The sequence below is a fragment of the Akebia trifoliata genome, chromosome 9 (genome assembly GCF_017979445.1).
Source record: "Akebia trifoliata isolate Shusen 1 chromosome 9, ASM1797944v1, whole genome shotgun sequence".
In the NCBI taxonomy this organism is placed as follows: domain Eukaryota; kingdom Viridiplantae; phylum Streptophyta; class Magnoliopsida; order Ranunculales; family Lardizabalaceae; genus Akebia; species Akebia trifoliata.
The window spans coordinates 10,670,968-10,697,045 of NC_141383.1; the positions used below are offsets into that span (position 1 = coordinate 10,670,968).

Below are 26,078 nucleotides of genomic sequence, written 5' to 3' on the forward strand. Positions count from 1 at the left end.
TTAATCTCTTATTTCCTCGTGCTTTGCAAAACTTCAATCGAATTGACTATTTTTTTTTAAATTCATATTCTCCCTTATCTCTATTTGGATTGGTTGAGTTTTGTGATTTATAAATATTATTTTCTTTATCTCAAGATTTCGTGTCCTTTTAACAATTCTTATATGAGGTTAGTCATCCTTTTTATAAATGAAGGTGGAGGATTTAGATTAATTTTTTTAGTAGCTTTTTTATTTATCCAAAGATCTTCTACTAATTTTTTAAAGATAATAATTTTAATGATATTAAATTTTTATTTAAAATAATATCTATTATATTATAAAATCTACGTGTAATTTAAATGAAAACTCTTCAATGAAGTCAACGACTCATGAGTTCTGAGAACCTTGGGTCATTATCTTTGATTAAAACCAAAATGCCGACTGGGCGAGTCTTTGTTTGCTTTGCTTAGAATAAGCTGTAACAAATAATTATACCACGGTGACGTAGACTACTTCCAACCACTTCGTACGGCAACGGCACAAGCCAAGCTGCAAGTTGCCATCCATATCTTTCGAATGAGCCGTTACGCGAAACATAATAGGCCAGAGAGGACCACTTAATTGTCCTTTGAGAAATACTACTGTCCATCGCTGTGGGACACTGAACGTCCAACTAAGGACTGATCCTTAAGAAATCTGCTTCCAAATGGAAATTTAGGATTTTAACCATCATTGAACTTTTCTCAAATGGTTTCCATCTAACAGCTGAGATGGGAAAAGATTAATTTTTACGTAATCTCTAGGAATATACTCCCTATCCGCTGTCGTTGGACCCTCCGAGTCCGAGAGCCGTGCAATTGACATCGTACAACACTTTCTGCACCGCAATGTGTCTGTTTGTGTAGATAACCAAAACCAACAATCGAGAATACCCTAGATCGTATCGCGGGGAAAAACATCACAGTGTGGAGGGAGGGAGTTTCATAGAAAGTCCGTTTAGCATTTATTTTAATAAATTACAAATCGTAAGACGACAAAAGATCCGCCATTTCTCTGTCTATTGGCTTCTGCAACCAACAACTTCACTCAGAAGTGTCAATCACCCGCGGCCGCTATATTATTTTTTTCCCATCACATGCCCATGTGACCTTCTTACTGTAAAGGCATTAAGGCAATCTCTCTCTCTCTCTCTGCCTCTGCTCATATGTAAAATGTATGATAAAATCCTTAGCCTAAACGAAACCCTAAAAAATATCTCACCCACATTTGCGGTTTCTGCTCTGACACTAAAGTTACAGAGCAACCGCAAATGAAGCTTCTCATCTCTCTCTTCTTCTTCGTCACTATCTCCGCTGCGTCTCCGAGTTTTCATATACTTACCAGATTCTCATATAAAAAATTCATCTTAGGTTTGTTTCTATTTTCAAGTTTCACGAGAGAGCTTCTTTATTGGTGATTCATCTGAATTGGTACTTATTTTGTATTATTTTTTGGTAGAAGAGAATTCTGGGCCATGGGCAACTAGTCTCTTGGAGTCGGCTCAAGCCCCAGGGCCTGCGCACAACGGTGGGCTTCCTCCCAACGTGCTTGTTTTGGCGGCGGAGAGGACAAACAGGCCTGACATCCTCCATGGATTCAGGCGATATCGAGGTGGTTGGGATATTAGTAACCGCCATTACTGGGCTGTAAGTTCTATTCTTTTTTTTTTAATTTTAAAGAAATAAAAATAAAATTTCTAATGCTAAAATTAAATTAGTTTTTGATAAAATAGGGAAATTTATCTATTTCGGTATCAAATACAAATGTTTATTTCGTGGGGTAACTGGTAAGTGTTTCTTTTCTAGTGTAATTAATAGCTTCTGTACTTTTAAAGCGGATAAGGTCTTTTAGATTAATCAAATCGGAGATATTGCAAGGACTCCAAGGCTCCACTAAGCCTATTGCAACCTAAAGTGAGGTAGCTACAGAGAATTCAAGTGGAAGAGAGAGAGAGAGAGAGATCACAGGTCCGGTCCAACCCCTCCCATGATGGCTTTGCGTCCTTTTTATATTGAGAGAGGGGTAAGAGAGATATCCAGTGGGTATTCCTTGTTGTCTCTTTTTCTGTCAGGGCATCTGTGGCCTGTCACTTCTAGATACGAGATAAGATCATGTCAGTGTAGTAGTTGTGACTTGTCTCTTTCAAGTCTGAGGTCGAGTCATACTTCAACATTTACTTCATACGGCCTATCTCCTTGGATGTGAGTTAAAGTCAAACCCCTGACCATGTAAGGGGTCTTTGAATGAGGGCGTCGCTAGGTTCTTGCGACATGTCAAGGTCCTGCTATATGGGGCTTAGCACCTTCTACTTATAGGTTGTCTTGTAAGACACTATTCTCGAGGTGTCAGGCAATTTCTATATTTGTACCCTTTGTTCTTGAACCCCTTGATGACGACACGCGGCGTCTATATTATTCCTATCTACAATAGTCCCCTATGCGCCGTGTGAGCTTGCCCAAGGCTCTTTGTGGTCACCCCGTGCGTATCCTGAAATCTTTTGACGACCACCTGTGGTTAATTAGAACAACATATGGTGCCATCTATGAATCTGTGGCGTATCTCGAGAAGTAGGGTACAATGTCATGGACACGTTCCATAAGTGATGTTGACAAAGCGTCTCATGGTTTACGCAAGGGAACATTTGGCGCCTTCTTGGTTTGCAAAAGGGAACATGTGGAGCCTTCTTGTTTCGTGGACTGTGACAAGCGAGTATGGTGTCTACACATGTCGTCGTCAGTAATTTTAGGTGAGAAGAGGTGAGCCCACGGCTCCCTTTAGCTGTCATGGCGCCTCATGTGACATACGTAACAACATATTTTTGGAGTTATGAAGAGGTGCACGACGCCTCTAAACAAGACACGTGTGGTCCTTTTGAGTTGTGAAGAGGCACAAGACGCCTCTGAATAAGTCACACATGGTCCCATTGACTTGTGAGGAGATGCACGACGCCTATAAATAGGATACACACGGTGTATTAAGTTTGTAAGGAAGTGCACGACGCCATAGTTTGAGATACACACGGTATATTTATCTTGCTAAATGTTTATTTACCAAAATATCAAGCAAAAATCCCCAAACAAGAGCTTGGGTTAATGCGAGCAATCTTAATACTTGTGCTTCAAAGGATAAGTGCGACTTCTTGAATTCTTTATGCAAAGGTATGCCTTATGGCGCCTTGTGTATGTAGCCTTAGAATTTGATGAGATGTCACTACAAGCTTCTTTTACCTCATGTCTATAAGTATCATAAGTTACACAAAGAGTGGGACCTCTTTGACAAGCTAGAGGCAAGGGCTTTCTTTCCTCATTCAATCTTTCAAATGAGATCATGAAGAACGTCTTTAGTTGCAACGAGCATATCTTTGATTACGCTTCTTCTACTTGATTCGACAAACCTTTTTCCAAACATGATTGGAAGTTTCTCTCCTGCGAAGGTAGCTCGGGTGACGTGATTTCTTGTCCATCTTGGACAATACGCTTCCCCCTTGCTTGCAACGAATTCTCCATCTCACAAATGAACTTAGTCTTACATGCCCATTCTTTTGACTTATGGGGAGAGTGGGTGATCACCTCATTAAGTTACAACCGCAAATACGAATTGATAGATCGTGTGGGTTTGGTTGATGCCTTGATTACGTCAAGGAAACTGAAGGTTGAATGGGATATCGAGGGTTTGTTAATGCTGATGTCGTGTTGGAATAGTCAGAGTCACACCTTCATCTATGTTTGGGGGGAGGTAGGCATATCTTTAGAGGACGCCCATGTTCTCCTTGGTCTCCCTATGCATGGTCCCTTTGATCCCCAGGATCTTGACAAACTCTCAATGAGGGAAAGGCGTCTTGTTGATGGATTGGTTGAAGGCCTCGCGGCTTCGAAATGCATCACCAAGAATGACTACTCTTGGCGTGTTAATTTCGCTGGTTGGATCTATCATTTTTACAGTTTTTCTATTGAAGATGGTTTTATTATGCAAGGAGCCGGTTGGAATGATCCTTGCAACTTTCCAGCTTTGTTGGCGCTTTGGTTGTCTCGTCATGTGATCGAGTGTTATCCTTTCGAGAAAGTCCAAAAGTTCATATTTCCTCTAGCGGCTAAGATAGCTTCTGGCATCGTCTTTCCCATAGGGGTGATCTTCTTAAGCTGTCTATATAGGAATCTTGATCTATTTATTGAGGATGTAAGACAATTTGGCGGTTGTAATATCATCCCAAGCTTCGTTAGTACTTCTTTCTTACAAATGTGGTTGTGGGAGCATTTCAAATCATATGTGCCTCCACCGATTGATTTTGACAAGTTTACTAAAAGAGGGTGCATTTTGAGTTTGAACTTAATTGCTAATGTTGATACTCCACATGATACCCCTAAAGCCTGGCGATGGTACAACACAAAGAGTCACTTCGACTTAGCCTTGCATTTAGACTCACATCCTTCTTTTGTATCTCGTCCATATAGATGCACACTCAAGGGTACATCTTCAATTGATGTATATCCGAATACTAGTAGCTCGATCAATCTTCGTCCAAGGACTCCTTGGAATGGACTAAGATTACTTTCCGGCTTTATACTGCACCTTCTTTTGTAGTTAGCTTCATTAAAGGCATATGATTTTCCTTATCGTATAATCCTGATTGGTTTACATGTTAGTTCGGGTTTGACCAAGGAGTGCAGATGGGTTTTTGCACGGTGCCTTTCATAAGTGACGCCTTGAGCTCACACTCGTCTTTTTGCATGCATCAACTTATTCGTTTGTCTGAATCATCTTTATTTTATCCTCACAAGAAGCACAATGGTCTGTTTAGCCCTTCATCTTGTTTTTATGTAAAGAGAGTATTATCAGAATATCATCGTTACGTTGCTATGATTTGTAATGATCATGTTTTGTTGGAAGATGAGGTCCTTGATTCTAATCCTCGTTTAAAACGTCTTCCGGGAAACCCAAGACCACTATTAAAAAAGGTAAAGGGTGTAAGCCATGTAGAAAAGGACATGTGTAATTGTTGAGTGTTCAAAAGAATGCAATAGGTATTGCACTCTAGCATGATAGGGCGCCAGGTGTGGTTCTTTTATTGCAAACGTTCTATTCAGTTGATTTACTCGGAGACTAGAGTCCCCTCTGACATTTAGGTTCTTGATGCCCATTTGTTTTGCAATAGTGAGCCCAAGCAGGAAGGCCTCATATTCCACTTTGTTATTGCTGTACATGAAGTCTAACTTGAGAGACAAAGATATGACTGACTTGCTTAAGCCTCAAATATAAGGTCAATGCCTCCCCCTTTTGTCGTCGACGATTCGTCGAAATACATCATCCAGTTAAAACACTCGGTTGCCATGACCGCTTCAGGCTAATCTCCCTTAGTTTCTTTATTGAGAAGTGTGGTATCATTTCTTGGAAAAGAGGCTAATAAATCAGCCACTGCTTGCTCTTTTAGTCGGAGTAGCCATTTTGCTGCCCGCCCTGTTAAGGTTGGTTGTGATAAGAGATACTTGATTGGGTCCACTTTTGTCACCACTTGCACTTCATTAGAAAGTACGTTGGGTCTGAATTTCTGTGAAGCATATATCCGAGCGAGGCATGTCACCTCGTAGTGCTCGATTGATATAATAGATTGGCCCTCCTGATTTGTCTCATCTTTTTGAGCCAGTAAAGCACTTTCTCGTCAGGTAACATTACCTTCTCCACTTTTCTAGCTTTTGCTGCCTTTCTTGTTGTTGTGCTCACTTCTTCCCAAGCAGGCAACGTGGTGGAGTATATTTTGTTAGATGTTTCTCCAGGCAAAGCTCATTTTTTGAAAAAATGCAGCCTCTAGAAAATGAGTTTCCTTTGGTGCTAACAGTCTTTTATAGGTGGGGATCATTACCACTCTATCACGTATGCACGCCTTCACACACTGGTGGTATGTTGATGCAACCACTTTATTCGCATGTAGCCATGGGCGCCCTAGTAACATGTGGTACAAGGCATTTGTTTCCAATACATGAAAGTGAGTAGAAGATCTGACACTGTCCGACACGTAAATTGATCGTGATATATTCCACCGTGCTGAAGCTATGTCAGTTGAAGCCTTGTATCTTGGTCAGTACTTTAACCACTTGGTGCCTTGATATACTAACAATGTCTAGTGTCTACATCGACAACAGGTTGAACAAGGACCCGATATCAACGAAAGCCCTCCTGAGTTCACGATAATTGAGAAGCGCCGTGATGTGTGATGGTCACTTTTGAACTTGTGAGAGTAATGGTCCCATCCACGTCTTGGTTCATTATTGTCGTTAATTGCCTTTTGCCTTGTACTGATATTGCCGCTAGGGCGAGTGCTGCCTCATAACATCTCTCTTTAGTAAAACCCGACTTGTTAAAGAATTGTTGCTTGAAAGATGGTTGTGCATTGTAGTTTAATCGCAATAGGTGCAAATTCTTTGGCTATACCACCAGTACTTTTTTTCTCGGTTGCCATCAGCGCGACATGGTGATTGTGGTTCGGCAAACCTCAAATTTATGAGTCATTTCATCAGCAACCTCAAACTGTAACTCTCTGTTAGCATATTTTTTTGAGAAAATTCTTTTTAAAACATTACATTCTTTTGTTGGATGTCCGATAAACCGATGATATCTGCAAAAGTGTGGGCTTGACAATAGTTGTGGCGTGGTTTCTCTTCTTGTTGGTGGTAAGTGTATGACATCATCTCTAATCCACGCATCTATAATTTCTTCGACCTCTTCTATTGTATGGGGAAAGTCAGGATATTCACTGGCACTATCTTGTCTTTTTTTTTTTTCACTTGAAATGTCTTTTTCTCTTCAAATTGTCTTTGCTTGTTTCGCTTATCAATGACAAAGGTATGTTGAGCTTCGCGCTTTTTGACCTGCATTTGTTTGGCTCTTTCCACACCCTTGTCTTTCCTATAGCAATAGCAATTGAAGTTGTCGTGCTCCCGCTTGAATCATGAAGATCTGAGACTGAGGATATTCTTAGATTTTCTTGATGTGCATGGAATGAGACCACCATGCTAGCGATGCACATCTCCACCAGTCGCATTTCTTCGACAAATTCATAGCAATACATTGCATTATTCCTAAATCACCTTACGTACGCGTTGAGATTCTCAACACTATTCTATTGAAAGTTGACCGAGCTTCGCCAACGTCACCTGTTCACATACATGAAAGAATTTCTGATGGAAAGTGTTGGCGAGATGCCTCAAGGTAGGCATTGATCCTACTGTGAAATTGTTGTACCATGTGTAGGCTTGATCTGTTAGTGATTTTGAGAACTCCTTGAGCCGTAGATCACTGTTGCCTTCATGTTCTCAAAATGACTAAGAAATGGGATATGTGCTCCCGTACATTACCTTTCCCATCATATAAAGGGAAGGTGGGGGTGACCTATCCTTTTGGGTAAGGTTTTTACTGTAGAGCTTCGGGCTATGGCGGGTGATGTGCGTACATGTCTCTCTTTAGAGTTCTACTCCTTTTCAAGGAGTCTCGTCAAGTCATCAACAATCACATAGCCAGATTGTTTGTCGACCTGATGAATTAAGACTTCCGGTTCTGCATTCAGAGTTGCTCGCGCAACCTTTGGTGACATGGTCACTTTAATTGGTGGTCGCCTTGTGAAAGAGTTGGAGGCACCTCGTGGCTCAACAACTTCATTGTGTGTTGGTAATTTGTTTAACAACTCTTGATGCGACTTGCCCAAATGTTGCAATCTTGCTAAAATTTCCATATTTGTTTTTGCGAACCTGCTGATCGTGTTAGCGGTTTGTGAATGATGGCATCGCTAGGCTTTTGTAACATGTCAAGGTCCCTGGTATATGGGGCTTGACGCCTTCTACTTATAGATTGTCTAATGCGGACATTATGCTCAAGGTGTCAGGCAATTTCTATATTCGTACTCCTATTCTTGAACCCCTTGATGACGACATGTGGCGTCTACATTACTCCTATCTACTGAATCTGTTTCCTACAATGAAAAGAAAAATTACAATGAGATTCACCTTCCTATCATTATTTGAAGATTTTATTTTTGTCATATTTTTGCTAAATTTCTAGGTTTTCATTTGAAATCAATTTTATGATTTTTGTTTTTTAATTTGAAAATGCAATTTATTAAAACAAAAGTAGTAAAGCAGAAGAAATAATATGGTTTCATGATGAAAATACTAATTGTAAAAGTAAAAAAATCTGCAATCTACCTCCATGACCGTTGAAATTGTGATACAACTTTCTTTTGGAGGCATCGATGCGACACCTGTGTTTTGTGTTTGGTCACGTACTTTCTCTCGAATAGTTTCTTCATTAACTTCATGTGCTGGTCTTGATTGGCTTTTAGTCCTCATTTTATGGCGTAAGTCGCATTTTTTCCTAGTGGAGTTGCCAAATGTAATTCAAAGCGGATAAATTCTTTTAGATTAATCAAATCAACGATATTACAAAGACGCCAAGGCCCTACTAAGCCTATTGCAAATGGCCGCGTGGACCTTGTTGTGCCCAAAGTGAGGTAGATATAGAGAATTCAAGTAGAAGAGAGAGAGAGAGAGAGAGAGAGAGAGAGAGAGAGAGTTATGGAGTAGGAGGGGGAAATCATAGCCCCTGGGTCCCATCTCTCCTATGATGGCTTCACGTCCTTTTTATATTGAGAGAGGGGTAGGAGAGATATCTAGTGGGTTTTCCTTGCCATCTCTCTTTCTGTTAGAGCGTCTGTGGTCTGTCCCTTCTAGATACGACTTAAGATCATGTTAGTGTAGTAGTTGTGACTTGTTTCTTTTAGGTCCGAGGTAGAGTTACACTTCAACATTTACTTCATATGACCTATCTCCTCGGATGTGAGTTAAAGTCAAACCCCTGACCGTGTCAGTGGTCTGTGAATGACTGGGCCGGCAGGCCCCTACGACATGTCAGGGTCCTTAGTATATAGGGCTTGACGCCTTCTACTTATAGATCATCCTATGAAGACATTATGTTCGAGGTGTAGGCAATTTCTATATTTGTACCTTTGTTATTGAACCCCTTGATGATGACTCACGGCGTCTGCATTGCTCCATTCTACTGAATTTGTTTCCTACAATGAAAAGAAAAATTGCAATGAGATTCGCTTTCCTGTCATTATTTGAAGATTTTATTTTTGTCATATTTTTGCTAAATTTCTAGGTTTTCATTTGAAGTCAATTTTATGATTTTTGTTTTTAAATTTGAAAATGCAATTTATTAAACAAAAGTAGTAAAGTAGAAGAAATAATATGGTTATCATGATCAAAATACTGATTGTGGAAGTAAAAAATCTGCAATCTACTCGAAATCCCAATCTGACGAAGGTTGCACATATAAATCAAACAAAGACACAAAAAGAGAGAAAAGAGAGAGAACACCAAGAGTTATGTGGTTCGGCAAAGATGCCTACTTCCGCGATCTCCATGGGAACTGTAGATGCAAAAACTTGTTCTACCTTCAGATACTCATAGGCTGCTTGATTTCTTCCTCCCGTGCTCTTGGGCATGCCTGCAACAACACCTCTCTGTCGCCCAAGTCAAAACCTTAGTTTATAAGAAAGTAGTATAGAGTTTGGAAGGGGAAAATTGCATACCTTTTAGTGTCTCAGTCTAGGTATTTATGGAGATGAAACCCTAAGATCCCTCATAATCCTCTTTTTAAATTCATTCTTATCTATTTTGGTAGTTTCCTCCCATTTAGAATGTATTTACCCGTCATTCCCTATTCATTCATTCTTATATTTAGGGATCTTTTCTTCTCCCCGCAAATTCTTGCTCTCACTATATCTGTATTCCTGATTTTTCAGGGATTTGTTTGATCAAATCTCCATTTGATTTATTGACCCTTACCATCAGAGTTCTTGGAGTTCATTCTTCCATTAATTTGAGCTTCACCATCATCCAACCATCCCTATTTGGTTGGGACTCGAAAGGCAAACCTCGAAGCTTTCCTTTCGTTTATAATCCCAATGTGTCATCCCCTGATGCTTTACGAAAAATATCTTCCACAATACCCCCTCTCGGGTTTTTGGATTATCATTTGAATGCCTGAGACCGAGATAGCATCAGATGGCATGTGGCTCTTTTTTATTGGGACATTAATGTGCATTTTCCTTTTTGAATCCGGCATGTGGCTCTTTTTTATTGGGACATTAATGTGCATTTTCCTTTTTGAATCTGCCCCTTGATCTTCATCTTGCTTTAATTCAAAATCTGACAGTTTTTCGTTTCCTTGGCGGCGTAGTAATGGTTTTTCCTCATTGCGCGTGTTACCGACTGTTGAGCCTTAATTATAGAATTTTCAATTACAACGCATTTATGCGACGTATACACATGACTTTATCCTGTTGCTTGGTTGTGCATGCTTGTTCGTACTTTGTCTTTTTTTCTTGTGCACAATTAAAATGTTAGCTCATTATTATCCTCCCAATTAAGGCTACATTAATCGTTGATCCTTGATTGTATCTCGAGGCCCCAAGGGCCTATAAATACCCCATTTCCTTCTTCATTTCTCTCTCACTTCTCGCATTTCTATTTTTCCTCTTTTCTATGACGAAGCTTTGATTCATGGCTTCCTTCTCTTCTTGTGCATCTTCCTTCTCTATTGGCTGCTGCTTTTGGGTTTCTCTGGGGGCTTTTGAAGGTTTGGGACCGTTTTCCCCTCTTCTTTCCTCTTATTTTTTAGCCATGATGAAGGGGAAATCTTACCTTCCTATCTGCCCCCAACTTTCCGAGATCAGGGATGCCATTGCATCCCTGAGGACGTGGGCACCTTTTTCACATAGGAACCCCCATTCTCGAACGATCTCCCCTTTGGCACCACTATGGTGTTCTGGGGGTAGTTTAAAGGTGGACTCTAAGTTCCCTTAAGTCGGCTACTTGTGAAGTTTTAAACTTTTATAGGAGGGCTCTTGGCAAGATGAGCGTTAATTTTTATCGTCTTATCTATACAATTGACCAAATGAATGCTCGGTTGGACGAAGGTTTGAAACTCGGGATGCTGGATATTAGGGCGCAGTGTTCTCCTTAAGGAGGTGCCCCAAAAGATAGGGAATCCTCTATTTATCCAAGAGGAAGGGAAATGACTCCTTAATCGAGCTCCCTGAATCAAATAAAGATTGGTTTCTTTATCCGATCAAGCTAACCAGTCGGTGAGAGCATGCGGTTGGGGACGAGGTTCCCCCTCTCATTTTCAACACCTTCAGGCTGGTGAGAATCATTTCCTATCCTCTGAGTTCACCTTGAAATTTTCTTGTTTTTTGATTTAATTAATGCATTTTCTTCCTTCTTAGATTCGAGTAAGGAAAAGAACTTTTTTGAATTGGTTGTTATAACTCATATCCTTTCTAGCCATGAATTATATGACTGGGTTACCGGATTTTTGGCTCCAACCAAGCCTTGAGCTAGAGGGGAGTGTCAAAAAGAATCGGTGAGAAGGGCATCTCCTGACCCCCATCCACTTCAACAGCTAAGGAAAGATTTTGAGGATGACTTGGACGACATGAGCCTTATCCCGATGATGAAGACTTACTTAAGTAGTGTAGAGTTTGGAAGGTTAAATTGAATACCTTTTAGTGCTTCTGTCCAGGTATTTATAGAGATGAAACCCTAGGATCCGTCATAATCCTCTTTCTAAATTCATCCTTATTTGTTTTAGTAGTTTCCTCCCATTAGGAATGTATTTACCTCCCATTCCCTATTCATTCATTCATTCTATTTAGGGATCTTCCCTTTTCCCTGCAAATTCCTACTTATTGTATCCGAATTCCTGATTTTTGGGGCTTCGTTAGACCAAATCTCCCCTTGATTTACCGACCCTTACCATTAGAGCTCTTGGAGTTCGTCCTTTTGTTAATCCGAGCTTCACCATCATCCGAGCATCCCTATTCGGTCGGGACTCGGAAGGCAAACCTTGAGGCCCTCCTTTTGTTTATAATCTTAATGTGCCATGTGTCATCCCTTGATGCTTTATGAAAAATATCCTCCACAAGAACCATATCCGATTATTACACGGGTTTCCTTGTTACATGATTACCTTTGGGCCTTCCTTTTCTGGATATCTTTTTCAACGCAATTCTGCCCTTTAAATATGTAAAGAATCTGAACCTAAAAATGAATACTAATCCTTATTAGATTACAACTGTTTCGTTAATCCTTATCAAAATAAGGTAATTATCACTATGGAAAGAATCCTTCCATGTTGGGATTCTTTCCCTGATTAGATAAGATGCAATCTAATGATGCCACATGGCACAATAGATACAACCGATGTAGACCCCGAGATAGATACCAACATGATCCTCTTGACCCATAATTGATCATAGCTGCATTGAGATTTTCACAGATTGGTGCCATATGAATTATTCAAATGGGAGTGATATTTATCCTCCACAAATTGTAGTTATAGTTGTTGCCTTACTCATAAAACCCATGTGAATATCTCTACCCCAAAACATGAAAACAAGGTTTTTTTTGTCATTTAATTTAAAATTAGGAAAACAAAGTTGAGTTTCAACATATATCTTTTATGGGTCAGATTTTCTCTGTTATATATTATTCTCTAATACATGATTTATTTGGAGGTTAAATTATCCCTGTTTTTTCCTCCACTTATTTTTATCAGTCTGTTGTGTGGGTGCCTATCAAGCACTGGCTTAGAATTTAAAAGTGAGAAATTATAACTTAGTTATTAATTTCCAGTATTTTTGACTATTATATTTGCAGTCTGTTGGATTTACAGGTGCTGCTGGTTTCATTCTTGCGGTCCTATGGTTCATTTGTTTTGGCTTGGCGTTGGTCGTACATCATTGCTGTAGATGGAGGATAAGAATAAAAAATCTGGACTCAAACTATTCACTCCGGATTTGCCTTATCTTGCTGCTTGTCTTCACATGTGCTGCAGCGTAGTAATCAAACTCCATTTCTTTTATACCATCTGATTATAAATTTCTTTTGAAGTTGATCATAATTTTATTTTTCCTAGAGTTTCTGTTTTAAGGTGGTAGACTTTTCATTGCTTACCTTTTCAGTCTATTTGTTTGCTTCTGCTTTCCTCCAACGATGTTGATCTATTCTCAAGTTTAAATGGAACCATCATCTGCACTTCTGTTGGATTTCAGATTTCTTATTGATGATTTGGACTTTGGAGTGCTTAGCGGGTTTGTTGGATTGTCTTGTAGGCAAACTCCATTTTCATGTCCAGGTTTTCCTCTAGGTCCAGTTTATAGGAACTCGAGCACTTGGGCTGCTGATAGGAATCATAAAAAACCTCTCAAAACTTGTCAAAAAAGGTTACATTGTAGTTTACATTCCTTACGTGGCACAATGAGGGAGAACGATCCTTTTGGGATATCTACTAGAATATTTTCCTTATAAATGGGTGTGTTTTGGATTTTATGCATAGGGTCTATTTGGTCCAGCCTAGGGTTAGGGAGTTTTATTCATATTTTTTAGTCATTATTTTAAATGTTTTGGATGTTTATTTAGAAGGGCATTTAAGTCATTTTACATTATGAATTGGTCTAGACGTCCACCGCTTGGTATATATGTTATTCATTGAAAAGATACGTCTGAGTTTTTATAAAGTTTTATGGAGGCTGGCTTTGCTTTTTCTTCCTAGGAGTGATTCCTAAAACCCTAGAATGATTCTAGGTTACTATTTATATATATTTCTGCATTCTAGTGCTGTTGCAGGTTCCTGGCTGGAATTTTCTGGTTTTCTCACGTATTTCCTGCATTAGATCGTGTCATTGAAAGGATTGAATGAAGACTTAATCTTGGAAAGCTTGATAGCTAAAGGAGAAAACTTGACTCTTATCAAAAGCACTTTATCTAATATTCTACTTTGTTTTCTATTCCTCTTTTCCATGTTTAGAAGTGTTGAAATGTGTTTAGATAAATTGTTTAGTGACTTCTTGTGAAAAGACAAGGATGGTAACCACGAGCTTTACTTAGTCAAATGGAAGATCGTTTGTTCTTCGAGGAAGGAAGGTGTTCTTGGACTCAGGAAGTTCAGTCATAAGAATTTCGCTCTTTTGGGAGATGAATTTGGAAATTTGGAGTAGAGCATAATAGCCTGTGAAGAAGGGTGATCTCAACAAAATATGGGTAAATCTCACTGTTGGGAGAATTGAGACGTCAAATTTTCTTTTGAGTGCAATGTGTGGAAAGGTGTCATGAGAATTCTCCCCGAGGTTTGTGGGAGGTTATCCTTTAGAATCGGTGGGGGAGATAAGATACACTTTTGGGAGGATCATTGTGGTGGTAATAATTTTCTCAAGATTCAATTTCCTTCATTGTTTTCATTATCTACAAACAAAATGTCTATATACAATTTTATTTTCAGGGGATTTTGGTTTCAAGAAGAATTTGAATGATTGAGTGGTCCAAATGATTGTCGTATTCATAAGTGGGAAACCCCCTCCTCATCTCTTTTAAATAAAGACTGAAAATTTGGGTCTGTAATCGTGATAGGTGTAGAGAGTACAAAATGATCTATGTGTATGCATCGTGGACTGATCACGAGCGAGGTTTCAAAGCACAATTAACATTGGTGAACGTAAAGAACATAGGTTTGGAGGTCAAGATATTAGTGTGATCACGAGAAGGGTATTTCTGCCATTTACCATTATTTGGGTGTATAAAAGAATACTTTAGGGCACAAAAGGGGGCATGACATTCTAACTGTAATCCTTTCTAATCGTGGGGGGCTCTTCCCACCTCTATATGGAATCCTTTCTAACCGAACGTTGCTGATTCAATCGTTATAACTCATTATCTCTCTCATCCATTTGCCCTTTCTCTAATGGAATCTCTTCTCCTTCTCTTCTTCTCTTTCAACTTGTGTAACAACCTCTGAACAGGTGTCTTCTTGATTTAGGTGGGTGTCGGATTCACCTCACCCTATTTCCTCTTTGCAAACTTATTCAAGGCATTTTTTACCTCGAAAACATTGGCAACTTTGTTAGGGAAGGTTGCTTATGCAATCAGGTCGACGAAACAACAAAAAAAGGAGAGGATTTCCCAAACTCCATGCAAAAGCCATTGCAACACATAGGCCTTCAAGTTTGTTCTCACCCTTTCTCTTGTTTTACCTCTTCATAAAGAGGGGATGCTAAAAAATCCCTCAATTTGTTGGACTATTGCGCCATTAAAAAAATAGTCTCTATAGAGTTACACTCCCATGCATATAAAGACACGTCAACACAACCCACAAATGTTTTTTATTTATTGGTAATTTTTTTTTGATAGGTAAAAATACTTTATTAAAGAAGGGCAATCGAGGAGAGACCAAAAAACTCAAGGGAAAACAAAGTAGCGAAAACAAAGAAAGAAAAAAAGAAAGAAAGAAAGAAGCAAAGAAGCAAAGAAGCAAATCAAGAGCTACCCATACAATTACATATCCAATCCCACCTCCTCAAGAGGCCTTCAAAGAAAATCCCCCTTACCTCGGTAAATCATGAGCTTCAGTAAAACAAGTAACCCAAAACATTAATGATTAGGTCTTGAACATCTTGTTCCTTATTCTCAAACACCATCGCAAAGGGAACCAATGTCTAAAGTTTTCTCTTGAAATCTTGAAAACCCACTCCCTATTGAGAACAACGTTCCAACATGTCCCAAAACATCTTAGGAAGGCACCCCAACACCCCAAACAAGCTGAAGAAATGGATCCAAATCTTGGAGGCGACAACACAATGTAGAAGAATGTGGCTCACAAACTCCCCATCTACACAAGTTCACAGAAATAACACTCCTTTTCATCCTAACCGAGAAACCCTTCTTTTCCAACCTTCAAACTCTCACATCCTCCATATCCAAGTTACTAATCACTGCCTCAAGAGTACTTAGGAGCTCAACAATATCCCCCAATTCCCAACCATTTAGAGGCTTTTTGAAACCCAAATCCCAGCTCACTTTATTCGAAGTGAGCAATGACATCGCAACAAGAGACCAAGGACTCCAATACTTTTCTTTGGGAAAATTCCTTAGCCCAACACGTTACTAGTGCCCTATTAGATGGTCAGAATTTTCAGTTCTGGTCTCGGTCTGTGAGATTTTATTTGGGTAGTAGAGGTAAATTTGGATGGCTTTTTGACTCCATTAATAAGCCATCTCTCATTGATCCCAAATTTGAACAATGGGAGATCGACAACTGCATTATTCTTGGATGGCTATTTAATTCCATGGAGCAGCGCATCTATACCATGTTTATGTACCATGAGACTATTTCATCCCTGTGGTCAGTCCTTACTCAAACATATGCGCATGTTAGGAATTACTCGAGGATTTATAAGTTTTATCGAGACATTGCCCAGGCTACCCAAGGCACTTAGAGTAGCAGATTATTTTGGATTTCTTCAGTCCTGTTAGAGGAGTTATCTCATTATGCGTCTATGACTGAGTTTTCTGCAGAGGCAATCGAGTATGTGGTCATGAGGAGTACTCGGCATCAGACATACCAGTTTCACATTGGTTTACATCCTAAGTTTGAGGCACTTTGGACTCAGATCCTTAACACCACTCTTTTACCTTCTTTGTTTGAGACATTTGCGACCATTGATAGTGATGTGCGTCGTTTTCGTGCCATTCTTTCTCATGCCCTTGGTATTTTTTCTATTCCAACTACAGATCAGATGGCTCTAGTAGTTAATACGGATTTTTCTAACTCTCATGCCCAGGGATTTGTAAGTCGTGGCCGTGGCCGTGGCCGTGGAAGCCGTGATTGTGGTAAAGGGATTGGTCTTACTTGCAGCCATTGTGGAAATATTGGTCATGGGAAGGCTTGTTACTTTCAGTTCTATACGTATTTGTTGCAATCTTTTGTCACCCTTTCTTTGGGATAGTTTGCTCCCTGTGTTGCTACTGTGGAGTCATTATTAGTTCCTCTTATTGATACTCCTATTTTCCTTGGTACTACTGATTTGCAACAACTTCAGACTCAAATTTTCGCTATTGTACGAGATTAGATCCATGCCCATACTCACTCATCTTCGACTATCGCCTTAGTTACCATGTCTCCAGGTACATCTTCTACATTTCATGTCACTCAGTCTAACTCTGCTCATTTGACTTAGGTAATTGATTTTGGTGCCTCTGATCATATGACTGATGAGTTTAACCATTTTATTTCTTTTATTTTTCCTACTACTCATAAGAAGGTTCACCTTACTGATGGGTCCCTTAATCCTATCCACAATAAGGGTACCATCCCCTTATCCTCTATCTTTTCTCTTGACTTCGTGCTTCATGTTCTTGACCTATCTCTTAACCTTTTTTCTATGAGTAGTATTACAAAATCTCTAAATTGTTTCGTTACTTTTTTTCATACTCATTGTATCTTTCAAGACCCGACTTCGAGGAGGATTTTTGGTAAGGGGTATGAGACGGATGGGCTATACCTGTTTGGATCTTAACCTATTGCTATTCTGGCTTCTGTGCTTCTTCTTTCTGGGAGTCATTTATTTTCTCAGATTTTAGATTTATGGCATGCTCACTTAGGACATGTTAATTTTCAGTACTTATGTCCTTTATTTCTTACTTTAAAAATTTCTTGTAGTGGACACAAGTTTTAGTGGTTTGTGTGTGAGCTTTCTAAACACACATCAACTTCTTATATTTCTCGCATGCATCAATTTAATGCAGTATTTGATTTAATTCATTTTGAGTATCGGGGCTTTCCCTTGTTATTACTTTTAATGGTCGTAGATATTATGTTACATTTATTGATGACTATTCTCGTTGTACTTGGGTGTATTTGATGCATTCTTATTTGAGGTGCTTCTTATTTTTGTTAATTTTCTTAAAATGATTCAGACTCAATACAATATCATTGTTAAATCTTTTAATTCTGATAAATTGGGGGGGGGGGGGGCGACATATTTATGATGGGATTTAATCCCATCTTCATGAGCATGGAATGTTTCATTAATTGACTTGTCCCTACACTCCTGAACAAAATGGGGTGGCAGAACGTCAGAATCACCACTTTGTGAACATTGTCCGTTCTTTTCTTCGAGGGATGCATGTTCCCTAGTTATACTGGAATATGACAGTCATTACTATGGTTTTTCTTCTTAACAACGTTTCGAGTCGCACCTTAGGGGGACAGGTGCCTTTTCATGTTCTGCGACTTGATAACACTCTCTTCTCCATTACACCTCAAGTTTGGGTGCACTTGTTTTGTTCAGGACAGGACTTTTCATCGTACAAAATTAAATGACAATGCCATTCGGTGTGTTTTCTTGGGTTACTTGTCTATGTCAAAGGGGTATCGCTATTATGATTTTCTTTTTCATCATGTAATCCATTATTTGGATGTCACCTTTTTTGAAATGTTCCCTACTTTAGTGCTACATTTTCTTTGCAAGACTCTTCTTTTGCAGGATCCCTCTCATATAATGTTACCATATTTGATTTTCTCTCCATCTTCATCTTTGTTGACACTTAAGGTTTACTCTCGTCGCCCCCGCCCCTCTCCAAACTTGCTAACCTCCTCTTTCGACTCATGTATACCCTCTTTTACTCTTACTCTCATTTATTTTATTTTTGACTCACTTGCCTATTGCGCTTCGCAAAGGTAAGCGGTGGTGTGTTACTGATCATCTTATTGTCCAGTTTGTTTCTTATCAAGGACTTTCTCCCTCTTATCAAGCCTACCTTGCCCTCACTGATTTTATTTGAGTTCCTCGATCTGTATAACTGCGTTGTGAGATCCTTAGTGGACTAGAGCCATGACTGTTAAGATGGATGTTTGGCAGAAAAATCACACCTAGGAGCTTGTTCTCCTTCCCTTTGGGGAGTGGACCATTTGTTGTAAATGGGTTTTTACTGTTAAATATCTCAAGGATGACACTGTTGATCGGTACAAGACACGCCTCGTTGCCAAAGCTTTACGCAAACTCCAAGAAAAGATTTTAGTATTACATTTGCTTATGTAACCAAATTCTCTAGTGTTTGCCTCCTTATCTCTTTAGTTGCATGTCACTCGTGGCTCCTTCACCAATTCGATGTGAAGAATACATTTTTAAATGGTGATTTGACGGAGATTAGGTTTCTTCAGGAGGCAGTATTCGAAGAAGGTCTGTCGCCTTCTCAAATCTCTGTATGTCTTGAAATAGTCCCCGTAAGCCTGGTTTCAGCATTTCTCTAAGGTTATTTTATCTATTGAGTTTTCCAGATGCCACTCAGATCATACTTGCTTTGTTCGTCGTGGAGTGGATGGTTGTTGCACAATTATTTTGGTTTATGTGGATGATATTATTGTAACTGGAGATGATGCACAGTGGATTGATAGAGCTAAGATGCTATTGGGTCGTCTTTTTGAGGTTAAGGATTAGGGTACCCTCAAGTATTTCTTGGGGATAGAAGTGACCCACTCTCGCCATAGTATTTCGCTATTTCAATGTAAATATACATTGTATCTTCTTCAAGACACTAGGATGCTTGGTTTTCATTTTACCTCCTCCCATATAGATCAAAATCATCGTCTTCATGCTGAATTTAGTGATCTTTTCTTTAATAATTTTTTTTATCAGAAACTTGTAGGCCGTTTGATTTATTGACTAACACTAGACCAGATTTGACTTTTGCGGTTAGTGTGGTTAGTCAGTTCATGAATGCTCCGCGTACTTCTCATCTTGATGTTATTTATCGTATGCTTTGCTACTTGAAGGCTCGTCTTGGACTTGGGCTTTTCTACTCATCTATTGTTCAGCCACATTTGTCCTGTTTCATTGATGCTGATTATGCTAGTTCTCTTACAGATAGGAGATCTACCTCTAATTTTTGTACTTTCTATGGTGGTAGCTTGATCTCATAGAAAAGTAAGAAACAATGTGTAGTTTCTCGTTCTTTTGCTGAAGTTGAGTATCGGGCTATGGCAGTTGGCACTTGTGAGCTTATTTCACTTGGATTTTTACTAACGAAGCTGGGTTTTCCTGTCTTTGGTTCTTCCACTTTATTTTGTTATAACAAGTTTACCATCATGCTTGCCTCTGACTCAGTTCTTCACGAAAGGACCAAACATATAGAACTTGATGTTCACTTTCTTAGAGAGAAAGTTTGATTTGGTGCTCTTCAGACAGTCTTTGTATTTTCTTCAGATCAGCTTGCCAATATGCTTACGAAGTCTGTTGGTCCTTCTGTCACTAACACTCATCTTGTCATACTGGGCTTAATTGATATATTTGCCCCAGCTTGAGGGGGGAGTATTAGAAATAATGTTTACTACTTTTTTTGTTTTTTTATTCTGTTATTTCTATGTAACGGCGTTTATGTCCATGTACTCTTTTATTAATATATATATCTGCCAAGCTCTCATTATGAGACTTGAGAATATAGGTAAGGAGTTGTGGGGTGGCATTATAGGTTGGTGTAATCAGTCGGCGATCGGGGCCTCTGGAGGAATTAATATTTTATGGAATAAGGATAAAATTCAGGTTGAAGACTCTTTAGTGGGTGGTTGTTTTGGTTTCCTTGCTGCGCCAAGGGGTTTAAGATGATTTTGCTTGGGTATTTACAGGTTATGGTCTGAATAAGGAGTTTGAGAGAAGTCAAGTTTGGGATGAATTGAGGGATGTTGCTGGGTTTTGGGATAAACCGCGGTGTATTGGAGGTGATTTCAATGTGATTAGATTTTTACATGAGAGGAATGGGTGTGGTCAGTTTTCCAAGAGTATGAGGGACTTTGGGTGCTTTAGTAATCATTTTTATTTGGATGATCCACGTTTGGAAGGCAAATCTTTTACATGGTTTAACAATCAAGTAACGCCAAGGCTGTCTAGGTTGGATAGGTTCTTGTTGTGAAGTGAGTAGGGTCATCATTTCCAAGGTATTTCTCAGTTAGTGCTATCTAATTCGCTCTTAGATCAATGTTCCATAGTCCTTTAAATGGGTTTTTCTAGCCCAAGACCACGCTCTTTTTGTTTCGAAAACATGTCGTTACATCACGATGGTTTTACCAATTTGGTTGATGCTTGGTGGAATGAAATGCAATTTAGTGGAAGTCCAAGTCTTATCTTCAAAAGTAAACTTAAAGTATTGAATGAGAAAATCAAATAATCGAATGTGGAATATTTGGCCGTGGGGAATTTTTGAAGAAAAAAATCCTCAACGAACTGGGCTCTTTAGACCGAAAAGGAGGAAGGTGTGGGGCTTATTAGGGAGGAATCAATGAGAATGATCAATTTGAGGGTAGAGTTCCAGAAGGTCGTCGTGATGGAGGAAATAAGTTGGAAGCAAAAAATCAAGAGTGAAATGGCTCAAGGAAGGGGACAACAACACCAAATTCTTCCATAAGGTTGCTAATTCTCGTCGCAGTTTCAACCACATTAGGAGTGTTATTATCGATGGATGACATTGAAGGAGACAAGAAGGTTAGAGAAGGGATTGTGAATTTCTATAAGAAGTTGTTCGATGAGGATCATGTGTTCAAGCCTGTTAAGGAGACTTTAGAGGTGGGCACAATCTCACAGACCTAGAGGGAGTGGTAATAAAGAAGCTTTGAGGAACAAGAGGTAGTTGATGCGATTGTCACCCTTAGTGGAGACAAAGCCCTAGATCTAGACGGTTTTACTATGGTGTTTTACAAACGCTGTTGGGAGACCCTAAAGGATGATTTCTTGAGCATGTTGAAGGATTTTGAGGTGACAAAGTACATGGACTATGGCTTAAATAGCACATTCATAGCCTTGATCCCAAAAAAGTCGGGAGCAGAGGATATTGTAGATTTCAGACCTATTAGCCTTGTGGGCTTGGTGTACAAAATTATAGTTGAGGTTTTGGCAAATTGTTTGAAAGGGGTGATCGAGTGTTTGGTTGGGTTGGAACAAGGGGTTTTTGTTCATGGGGGACAGATTTTAGATGGGATTCTAATAGCTAATGAATGCATTGATTCAAGGTGGAGATCAGGCAAGTTGGGTTTGATTTGCAAAATCGACATGCACAAAGCTTATGACCATGTCAATTGGGAATTTCTGAGGTATTTGATGCGATGGATGGGGTTCAGAACGACTTTGATAGATTGGGTGATGAAATGTGTGACTTCTACGTCTTTTTTAATTATGATCAATGGTTGTCCGGCTAGTTTTTTTAGAAGTTCTACTGCTTGAGATAGGGGGATCCCCTATCTCCGCTGTTATTCATTCTAGTGGTAGAGGTCTTGGGGCGTTTTCTCAATAGGGCTTCTAGTGTGGATTGGATCTCTGGTTTCTTAGTAGGGAGGGGAATCCACAACATCTCGTTCTTGCAATTTGTCGATGATACCCTAGTGTTTCTAGATGTGTCAGATGATCAAGTTAGATACTTGAGAGGGGTTATTTATTTTTTGAAGTGGTGTCAAGCCTAAGCATAAACTTTAGGAAGAATAAGTTGTTCGGTGTGGGGTGTGATACGGGAGTTGATAGGTGGGCTGCAATTTTTGGTTTCCAGAGGGAGTCTCTTCCTACTACCTATTTGGGCTTGCCTCTAAGTGCGGAGTATAAAAGTAAAGCAATTTGGAACTTAGTGATTGAGTGCATGGAAAGGAGACTCAGTTCTTGGAAAGCTAAGTATCTATTGAGGGGTGGTAAACTCACTCTGATTAGGAGTACCTTAGCCAGCATACCAGTTTACCATTTGTTATTGTTCTCAGTCCCAAAAGGGGTTGAAGTGAGATTGGAAAGATTGATTCAGGACTTCTTGTGGCATGATAAGAATGGTGGCAAGAAGATTCATCTTGTTAGGTGGAAAATGGTTTGAGCACCAAAAAAGGACGAGGAGTTGGGTATCAGAAGGTTCAGAGTGGTTAATATGGCTCTGTTGGGTAAGTGGTTGTGGAGGTTTGGGATTGAGAAAGCTAGCTTGTGGAGGAGAGTTATTAAGACTAAGTATGGTGAGAAGCAGAATGGGTGGGAAAGCAAGGAAGTGAATTCGTCATATGAGTGCAGTGTTTGGAGGGGTATCATGAGCATTTTAACAGACTTCAAGAGGTGGGTATGGTATAGAGTTGGCAAGGGCGACAAGGTTAGATTCTGGGAGGATTGGTGGTGTAGGGACATGGCTCTTTGCGATCTCTTCCCTTGTCTCTTGAATCTATCCTCAAAGAAAAACTTTCCTTGGATGGACTTTATGTACCTTGAAGGAAACGAGCATGCATGGGATCTAGGATTCAGGAGAGGCTTTAATGATTGGGAAATCCAAAATCCTGCTGATTTGATGACTAATCTTGACGGAGCTCACTGGAATGTCAGAGAACAAGATAGGGATGGAGTGCATCTATACCAAAAGAGCAAACTCGGCTACTATTTGGGGTTCTAAAGCCCTTCTAAGGTTCGTTTTTTCACTTGGTTAGCCACTTTGAATAAATTACCCATGCTTGATCTTTTTATTTCTCGGGGTTTTGTGACTCCGAATTGTTGTTGTGCTCTTTGTCTAGTTATTGGCGAATTGGTTGATCACATTTTACTCCACTATGAGGTGTCCTCCGCCATCTGGAGGCATTTCTTTGGTCTTGTTAGGATTTCTTGGGTTCTTCCGAATACAACTTTCTATCTTTTTCAAAGTTGGGACTTATCTTGTTTCTCGAGGAGATTGAACATTTTATGGAGATTTCTTCCTTTTGCCATTTGTTGGGGAATTTGGTTGGAAAGGAGTGAGAATTTTTATAGGGGTTTCCTCAAACTCTCATTAGACTACCGTGAACATTTTGGGGATTTTATTTTTCTGGTGCAAGTTTTACCCCGATTTTAAAGGGGTCTTCTATATAGACTTTGTATTCAAGTGGGAAGCTTTGGTGGATTGTTAGGAACTATTTGGTTTGGTCACCTCAACCTCCTTGTTAGTCTCTATTGTATTCTATATCTTCATGAATGAAATTATACTTATCAAAAAAGATAATATCCTCCATAACCAATATAAGCCTAGTTGCCAAAAGCTTTGAGATAATCGTGTAGGTGGCACTCACTAGGCTTATTGGTCTAAAGTCTGAGACATCATGCACACCATTTGGCGTAAAATCAGTCACAACTGCCAAAAAGTCTGTCTTTACCACATGCCAACAGTTTTTGAAAAAATCCATGGAGAACCCATCCGGCCCAAGGGCTTTATCTGAGCTCAAGTCCCTAACAACCTGAACCACTTTTTCTTCCTCGAAAGGCATTTCCAATCTTGCATGATGTTCCTGAGTAATTGTGCCGAAATCCAACAGGTCCAAAAGGGGTCTAGACAAGTGATCCGCTGTGTACAATTTCTTGTAATAATTTACAATGCCCTCCCTAATCTCGTCCTTCTCTTGAAGCCATTCTCCATTTATCAAACTTCAGCAGTTTGCAGATAAAGGTTGGGCAAAGCCTTTGGTTTTTCCAGAAGGAAAGAGGGGTAACGGCTGGATCGGATTCCCCATTTATCTTTTAACTTTTTAATGTAAACAATAAGTGTAGAAATGATTTCTAGTCATAACTTATGGGTAAGCATGTTGTTATTTATGTTTGTAAAGCATATCTACACTTATTGTTATTTAATTTTTTTTCCTCTGAAAGTATGTCTCCATCTTCCATTAGTAGTTTTTTTGCTTAATCGTTATGTTCTTTTCTGTTACCAGGACTGGATGCATTCTTCTTTCTGTGGGGCAGGATGAATTTCATCGCGAGGTCTTGCATACATTGAAATTCGTTGTGAATCAATCGGACTACACTGTGCAGATCCTTAGAAATGTAACCGGATATCTATCACTAGCCAAGAGTATAAATGTGAGCCAGGTTTTCCTTCCATCAAATGACAAGGATGAAATTGACAAGTTGAATGTGGAGTTAAATACTGCAGCAAATACTCTAATGGAGAAAACACATGTAAATTCTGGAAAAATAAGGAAAGTATTCAATGCCATGTATGACTTCGTAACCTTTATAATGTTATCTAATTGAACATTTGAATCACCATTTGTAAACATTATAGATGCCATTTTTTCGTTTGTTGTTGCAGGCGATCAGCACTAATTGCGATGGCTGCAGTGATGCTTCTTGTAGCCCTTCTTGGTCTTTGTATGTATTCTTCACATTCTAATGGAAAGTTTAACGTTCTATACTTCCCATCTTGATTCTGTTGTCAGTTCTTTATCTCTAGCTTAATTATTGATGGGCTTTGCTGCAGTGCTTTCCATCCTTGGGCACCAGCATGCAATTTACATGTAAGTTTTGTTATTTACAAGGGTGTAAATTTCTCTATTGCAAAGAAAAGGTTATGCAACTTCACTGTTAGAAAATAAGCCGCTTTAATGGGGGAGCTGCTATTGGCACTCCAGCTTTTACTTATTTCACACAAATTAAAAAATAAAGGAAATAAGTGGATGGTTGAGAATAAGTAAAAGTTGGGGTGCTTATAGAAATCTCTCTAATTGTTTGTTTGCTTGAATTCTATTTTTGGGGTTTAGGATCTTATATGAGCCTAGCCATAGTTGTAGACAACTATTGAAATTGTTTGAATGATTGTTATAATGTTGAGATTGTAATTTGAGTCAAACCTTGATAATGTTTGAAGAGTGTGTTTTAATCTTTAATTGGGGTGTGCTAAATAATTTAAGAAATTTTGACAAACTGTTTACCTCAAAAGACTGATCTGATGGGAAAGATGCAACTATGAATATAAGAGGGTCACGGGTCGAACTAGGGCATGATACGTGACTCCCGGGAGTAGAGACGAACGACACAACATTCCCCTCACCCATAAGGGTGGAAAATTCTTTCGCGGAGACTCGAACCCGTGACATATATGAACCCAACCCTTTGACACCATTTTGACAAACCATTTACCCCAAAAGGCTGGTCTGATGGGGAGGGCGCAACTATGAATATAAGAGGGTCACGGGTCGAATTGAGGCACGATATGTAAGCACATGACACCTGGGAGCAGAGGTAGACAACAATCAACAAGAAATTGGGGTGTAAAGAAGTAAAAGTTGGGGTGCCAATAGCAGCTCTCTTTATTAGTTACAGGATGGTTTTGTATATTTCTGGGCTTGATGTTGTTATCTTATTATTGCAGATTTATCTTGAGTGGATGGCTACTTGTAGCAGTGACTTTTATTCTTTGTGGAATATT

At 39.3% G+C, this 26,078-nt stretch overlaps 1 protein-coding gene and 1 long non-coding RNA gene across 4 annotated transcripts in view; both read left to right on the forward strand.

Annotated features, from left to right (window-relative positions):
- Nucleotides 1-767: 767 nt before the first annotated feature.
- Nucleotides 768-26,078, forward strand: part of LOC147394279 (uncharacterized) — a 38,473-nt gene continuing 13,162 nt past the window's right edge. Inside the window, exons 1-3 of one of the 3 annotated variants that reach the window (XM_086454885.1) lie at nucleotides 768-1,388; nucleotides 1,477-1,664; nucleotides 12,729-12,907. In XM_086454885.1, the coding sequence (XP_086311011.1) occupies nucleotides 1,289-1,388; nucleotides 1,477-1,664; nucleotides 12,729-12,907 (467 nt within the window). In that variant the 5' untranslated portion in view covers nucleotides 768-1,288. The remainder of the gene's footprint in view (nucleotides 1,389-1,476; nucleotides 1,665-12,728; nucleotides 12,908-26,078) is intronic. The other 2 variants (XM_086454884.1, XM_086454883.1) reach the window with 2 other exon arrangements.
- Nucleotides 12,917-24,721, forward strand: LOC147394280 (uncharacterized). The gene is made up of 3 exons (XR_015181886.1): nucleotides 12,917-14,197; nucleotides 14,235-14,267; nucleotides 24,583-24,721. It is a non-coding gene; the product is annotated as an uncharacterized LOC147394280 (long non-coding RNA).